Source organism: Lygodium microphyllum, unplaced genomic scaffold (assembly GCF_053477565.2).
Source record: "Lygodium microphyllum isolate KBCC unplaced genomic scaffold, Lygodium_microphyllum_v1.1.10 scaffold_214, whole genome shotgun sequence".
NCBI lineage: Eukaryota > Viridiplantae > Streptophyta > Polypodiopsida > Schizaeales > Lygodiaceae > Lygodium > Lygodium microphyllum.
The window spans coordinates 49,408-56,466 of record NW_028229697.1 but is presented as its reverse complement, the minus strand read 5'-3'; the positions used below and the strand labels follow the sequence as shown (position 1 = coordinate 56,466).

General features: G+C 40.3%; 1 protein-coding gene across 3 annotated transcripts; it reads left to right on the top strand.

Annotated features, from left to right (window-relative positions):
- The first annotated feature begins 305 nt into the window (after positions 1-305).
- Positions 306-4,108, top strand: LOC148008293 (exocyst complex component EXO70A1-like). 3 transcript variants are annotated; one of them, XM_087674348.1, is made up of 4 exons: positions 306-602; positions 749-821; positions 929-994; positions 1,245-4,108. In XM_087674348.1, the coding sequence occupies exon 4, from the start codon at positions 1,343-1,345 to the stop codon at positions 3,794-3,796; it is 2,454 nt and encodes an 817-aa protein (XP_087530474.1). In that variant the 5' UTR covers positions 306-602; positions 749-821; positions 929-994; positions 1,245-1,342; the 3' UTR covers positions 3,797-4,108. The 3 variants fall into 3 exon arrangements, with proteins under 3 accessions (XP_087530474.1, XP_087530472.1, XP_087530473.1); XM_087674346.1 differs by lacking the exon at positions 929-994; XM_087674347.1 differs by lacking the exon at positions 929-994 and having other exon boundaries at positions 1,214-4,108.
- The last annotated feature ends 2,951 nt before the right edge of the window (positions 4,109-7,059 follow it).

Below are 7,059 nucleotides of genomic sequence, written 5' to 3'. Positions count from 1 at the left end.
GACTATGACCCCATTGGCCAATTATGAGGGTTTTCTATGGGATGAGAATGGGTTTTTAGAGAGAGTATTTTTTATGGGATGAGTATTGGTGGAGAGAGAGAGAGAGAGAGAGAGAGAGAGAGAGAGAGAGAGAAAAGAGAGAGAGCGAGCACACTCACCAGCCCACACGTCGTTCAACACAGATATAATAACATCAAGAACTTCTTAGAGATGTCCGCCGCTCGTGTATTCTTGTGCAGAATATCACACACACACACACACACTCTCTCTCTCTCTCTCTCTCTCTCTCTCTCTCTCTCTCTCTCTCTCAGAGACACACCCCGCTAATCACCAGCATGCTTGATTCTCAAGTATAAGCTTGCACTTAATGCCACCCACGGGCATGCACAGTACACTTTGGGCCTGCCTTGATATTATTGTTCTCCTCTCTCCTGCAAATTGCCTCTTTCACTGTTAACCTAATCTGACTTTAGGTTTTGCCACCACGAGCCTGCAGGAGGAGGAGAGAGAGGGGGACAGAAGAAGCAGCTGTTTCTTGGCTGATCAGCACTGCTTCTTGTCCTCCTCATTTTCTCATCCATCTTGATCAGATACTTATGGAGGTAGTATTTTCATGCTGTTTTTGCAGCAGGCACATGAAATCAATGTAATTTATTGATCCATTGAATGCAGATGCATGCTCCTAAGGTGTAATGAAGTGCCTGATCAGACATGCATAAACTGACCGTGTTTAACCTTTTTTTATCAGCTTCCCAGCTCTTTCATAATGACCGGCTCTCATAGGGGATGTCAAGATCAGGCAGATGCTGTGTAATCTTACAGTAAGTAATAGCTCCTTGGTAGTTTCAGTCAGTAATGGTTATTAATTCTATCCGGAGAATCGATTCATTACAGACTCATTACTAACTATTTGCACAAGGATTTGCAGTAAAATGCTAAAATCCAGAGCGTACTTTTGAATTACGTCCTGATTCAACCTTGAAAAGATTGTGGGGTATGTAACTATGTGTATCTACTATCACACTCATGACTGTCAGATTATAGATATAGACTTATTACCATATATGACTGGCATATAATCATAACATTGGTTTGATTAGCCTAGGATATTGTAGAATTGTAGAATCAGAAATGGTTGGCACTGGGATTTAGGCCTTGCTGCTATTTTAGTTAGGGCCTCTGTAATGGGTTCTGTGTTATCTTTGCTGACCAGAATGTGTTTTCTTACGCATCACGACAATCAGGCTACAAGGTTTTAATAAATTATGGACCATAAGAGAGCTATCCAGGAATTCAGAAACACTTGGCTCTGAAACAAGGCAAGTTCTGAAATCAGAGCAACATGATAGAACTCAACACATCAGCCCAAGACATGGACAGCAGTGCCCATACTAATGGCTTCCATCGACAGAGCAGAAGGACTAGAGGCAGCAGTAAGGCAAGTGGAACAAAGGAGAAAAAGAGCACCAGCCCTGTATCTCCCTTGCAGTTGGGTTTGGATAGTAGCTTATATCAGCTTAACCACCCAGATTGCAGGAGCACTTCTTCATCTCCAAGCGGCGGCATGAGCACGGACAGTACTGATTATGAAGATGATCTATCTACTTTGAACATTCAGCTGAGCCATTGTCACCAAGCAGGCCTTTTCTTGGACTGTGCCAATATGATCCACTTCAAGCAATTTCTCAGTGCCTCTCTAGGCAAAGCTGAAGCATTGGAACTCTCTTTAATGAAGACTGACCTCAACCTCAGAGCCATATCTTATAGATTGTTTGATGATGGAGATAATCCATTCACTTCCTGGCAAAACAAATGCAGCACCGTGCTTGACCTTGTCAACCTTGCCCTTGCACAAGCAGTTGAGTTTGTGAAGACTTATGACTTTGAGCATGATCTTATGCGTGAGATTTGTGCTGGCCCAAAGGGAATCGATGCACGGGGCTATTTGCGGACCATTGAGCTCTTGGAGGATATGAAGTCGGGTGACCAAAATAAGTCACGTTTGTCACTGCACAACTTGCAGCAGGCTGTTCAGATTCTTAGCAGCAGTTTCTTGGTGGACAAGCCATGGAAGATGCGGCTGGAAAAAGTTTTGAGGATGCTGCAAAACATGAAAGAAAGTATGAAGGAAAGTAACGAAACTGAGCTTTTGGAGAGAGCTAATCAGAACCTTGAGAGGCTATGGAAAACTATCCTAACTCATTATGGGATGGTTATCCCTTTGCCTGTATCTTTACCTGATCCGAGAATGGAGAATGCCCCAAAACCACCACCACCTCCTCCTCCTCTACCTCCTCATTTGATCCTTACATTGAAAGATATCATAGATAGATTGACTGTATCAGGCAGAGTGGCACTGTGCCTTGAGAGCTATGGAGACATCCGAGGCACGAGGGCACACGAGAGCATACAAACCTTATGTCCAGACTACTTGCAGTTTTCCACACCTGCATCCATTGACAGCCTAGACTGGATAGATCTAGAGAGGTACATAGTCCTATGGAAGCAGCATTTGGAGGTGCTGATCAAGGTTTTATTGCCAATAGAGCGTGATTTATGTAGACACATTTTCTCCTCAACTGAGCTGCAAAGCTCAGTATGGAAGCTGTGTTTCACCAGAGTCTCTATGCATGCTGGATTAGATTCATTCCTCAAGTTTGCAGAAGCTTTTGCAAAAAGTAACCAGGTTAAGGAAGCTCAGAAACTGTTCAGGATCTTGGATATGGTTGATGCATTGCAAGTTCTGAAACCTAATCTGGAAGAGCTTCTGGACAGTGGGACAAGTGGTAATGAAGCAATTCAGCGCCTGGATGATGTGAAGTCATGGCTAATACGTGGAGTTTCTAAGGCTTTTAGAGACTTCCGGTTTGGAGTAGATTTGCAGGTATGTGAGGATATCACATTTGATGGAGGGTTTCTGGATCTATCTAAAGTCACATTAACCTCTTTGTCTGAGTTGATGAGTGAGCCTTATGAGCCCATCTTGCAGAAGGCTGTCCTGCTTGAGAAATGTGAAACAGGAGATCCACATGATAGGTTCAAACTATCTGATGCAGTTCTTCACATGCTTAAATCTTTGGGGCGGCGCATAGATGGATTGGCAAAGAGCATTGAAGATGAAGCACTGAAACATCTTTTCCTCATGAACAATTACTGGTATATTCATGTTTGCCTGAGCAAGAGAGAGCATTTGGCTTCTATACTAGGGGGTGATTGTCTCAAAGAATACATGGAGAGGGTCAAGGAGCATGCACATGGGTACCAGAGAGAAGGGTGGGCATCGGTGTTGCAGCATTTGAAAAACAAGATGGCTGCAGCCATATCACCAAGTGCAGAAAGAAAGAATAATCACAGCAGCAGTGTGCAGGTGACCCTAGAGCTTCAAAAGGTGAGAGCCTTTCAGGTAGCTTTTGAAGGGGTGTACCACAAACACCAAGGATGGCAAATCCCAGACATAGAATTGAGGGAAAGGATAGGGAAAGCTGTCGTGCGGCTTGTGGTGCCAGCCTATCGGGCATATCTCGATGGCTTTGGCACCCTGATGAGGCAATGCCAGACTCAAGTGCAGCTCAAGTACAGTGTGGACATGATAGAGCAAATGCTGACCAGCCTCTTCAAAGAGAAGCTAACGCCAAGTCCAAAAGAGATCATCTTTAGTGATGTCGGACTGATTAAGAAATCCAAGAGTTCAAATGGTCTTAAACTTCTCCTTCTTCAAGATGGTGGGTTGAGCAGATCATACAGCACAAACAGCCTTGCATTGATGAATAGAAAAGCCAAGCTTGGCATGCAATAGCCTGTGATATTAGTATCAGTAATTCCCTGTCCATATCCAAGCTCAGTATGCAATAGTGCATGGTATTGCTATCAGTAATTCCATGTCCATATCCATATTCATTCATATTCTCAAAGCACTAGTACAATGGATTTCACATCCATATCTTCTAGTGTGATAAAATAATGGTCTCTGCACTTACTCTGTCCTCTACAAGATTGGAATCTGTTGTTGAGACGGCCATGTAGCTATTGGATGTTTTCTATTTCAAAGAGGGATTAAACATTGTATTAACTAAATTCCTTGTTAAGTAATGAAGCATTAAAGCTTATGTATGACCAAAACCCAAGTGCAAAAAGCTTCAAACTTGCCGTAAATCTTCTAACATTCATAAGTTTGAATTACTTGAGTTTACCTCATAGGGAAAGCACCGCCTCAGCCCCATAAGGATTGACCTAAAATGGTGTAATGAAGACGACTAAGGAGAGAGAAGAGAAGAGAAAGCAAAAGAAAGATAGGATGAGAGAGAAAGGAGAGAAAGCCATGAAAGCTAGAAGGAAGGTAAAATGACTTGGATCATTTGATAAATCAATGCCCTAACTAAGTCTCTCAACACCTTATATACCTTGTCAGTGTGATCAAGTATTTTCCCCATTCTAATCCCTTGTCTATCCCATCTATCCCACTCTTTGCATTCTATCCAATCCCTAAGGTTTTTGTCCTCAAAAATAAAAAGATGACTATTTGGTATGGCTCAACAATGGGGCTATAGAGTACTACTTTGTTTAACATTACAATTGGTAAATTGTAAATGGGGAAGCTCAAATCCATGTGGAATTGGGCATATAGATATGTACATGATATGTATGTCATGTGAGAGTTGGCAATGTATGAGTTTGGCAACCAATTCTTAACAGTTGGGATCCTAGAAATAGTGGACAACATGCTATTGGCATGCGGTAGAAAATCAATCATAACTTTCTTTGAGCTACTCTGAATGAGACATATGACATGTAAAAATGAAGCTCTTGAAGTGTAATTTCAGCTCATATAGGTTACACTTGGCTATCATTAATGTAGGGTGAAAACTATTTCAAAACATTGTGTTATCCTACAAGCTCTTTATAGTCCAAACTAGGCCAAAATTAGCCAGCCTTTAGCTAAGATTGTATCTTTTAGATAGAGAAACTCCTCCAAAATAGATGCTAGTCTCCGATAAGCTTCTTCCAAGGTAGACTTTGCATTTAATTAGATATTCTCTGATTCACGAGTTCTAAGATTCTTTTCTCTCTCTAATGACTGCCTCAGGAATGTATTGAATGATGCTCTCTTCATCCATGTGTAGTAGCTCCTCCACACAGTCCTTGGGGTACCCTATAAAAGGTTGCAACTAACTCATGTAAAAGGTTTTAACTGACTCACGTGAATCTTAGTGGAGAGAGGATTTTACAGTAGATAAGTCAAGTCACCCACTCTCTTGACTATCTTATATGGCCCGTAATAGTGGTATGCCAACTTATTGCTAGAGCTATCCTTGAGTGTGGAGTAGTTGTACTTGGGTACTTTTAGGAGGACCAACTCACCTTCTTGAAACTCAAGGGATTGCTTTATCTCAAAAGCATAGAGCTTTATGCATTCCTGGGCCTTCTTAAGGTTCACTTTACATTGCTAAAGTAGAGCCTACATGCGGTCCAATTCTTCTCTCCAATGAGGATTCAACTTTTCACTAAATAGAACTATAGAAAATGGACACTTTGTAACCATAATGCTGAGAAATAAGACATTGGTTATGTCTATATCCTATGTATGCATAAATAAAAGAGAGGCGGTGTATAAAGAGATTTAAGGCTCAATTTAAGGTATCTATCACTTTTGTGGGATACTTTGTGTGTAAAATGTTGAATGGAAATAAGAGAATAAGAGGATTGCTTGAGCCTCCATATCTTGTACCATTTCCCTTCCGTTGCACATCCATATTGATTCTTCACTTGGTATTAGAGTGGGAGTGCAAAAGTGAAAGATCGTATTAAAGAGCATAATGAATTGAGGTCTACATCGAATTGAAAGCTTGTTGTCCTACCATTAAATTAGGTACAAATCCTCATCTAAAACACCAAAAGAAAATACGCGAATTCAAGAGCTATTGTGGCTTGGATTTGGGAGCTACTAAGCTTGCTTTGAATGCATTATTGGAAGCCAAAAAGAGGCTAGAATCAATGTATGGTAGCAAGGTATTGATTAGTTTTTTTTCAGATTAGCTCATGCTTGAATGTCAAAAGCAAGGGGGCTTGCTTGTCACTCATAAGCTCTAGGACAACTTGTTAGAAGCAGATGACCTGCTTAGTCAAGAAGCAGGGGGTTTTTTGCTACAGATAGAGAGAGAATAATTCTCTGTAATTTTTTATGGTGAATAGAGCTTAAGCTCATCAACACAAATGATTGAGACAAGAGAATGTCAATGCTAAATTTGATCCATTTATTGCACGAACGAGGTCTATGTCAATCTAGGTTGTTTATAAATGGCCACCCAATTTATTTCATGAGGCTAAGCTTTTAAAGCTAAAAACTTAATCAAAGGTTGTACTAAGCCCCCAAATTAAACCATGTCCACACTATCCGCTTTGAGCTAGTTTGCTTCCTTGAGTGTTCACACTAGAATTTGAAGAATTGGTTATTTGAAATCTAGTTTCGCACTAGTGGAAGACTAAACTTGTTATTTAGTCAAACTAGTCCACAACCTATGTGTTCACATTGCATGAATTTTAAACTAGCTTTTTTAAAGGAAAAAATGACATTTTTATATAATTTTTAGGTGCAAATTTGAAGGGAAAAATGATCAAAAGACTCCAAGAAAATTACCATGAATTGAGCTTGTCTTGGAAACTATTATTGGTATGAAAATTTGTTTAAAAAATAGTAGGAAATTTTGTCACTTTTAGGCTCGTATTTTGATCCTTTTGGGCCACATGAGCCCTATTTTCATTTTTTCTTGTTGGAGAGCTAATGTATGACATATGGCATGACATATGGATATATGTAATAGCAATTGAACACATGTATGATAGCCATAGTAGTGAAACATAATTTATGTGCATTTCCTTAGGTATTTTGAATGCTTTGAGCAGTTGATCCTCAAACTTGTTTACATACTTGGATAGTGATTTGGCACATTGCACACTACTAGTTTGTCTAAAATTGTAGCTATCATAATGTCAAAAACTACACAAATTACTCAAATTCTTGGTGGCAAATTGACTAACGACAACTATAGTGTATGGTCCTAT

What these genes read in the sequence shown, in the direction of transcription:
- LOC148008293 (XM_087674346.1), top strand. Translation starts at nt 1,343, where the DNA reads ATGATAGAACTCAACACATCAGCCCAAGACATGGACAGCAGTGCCCAT.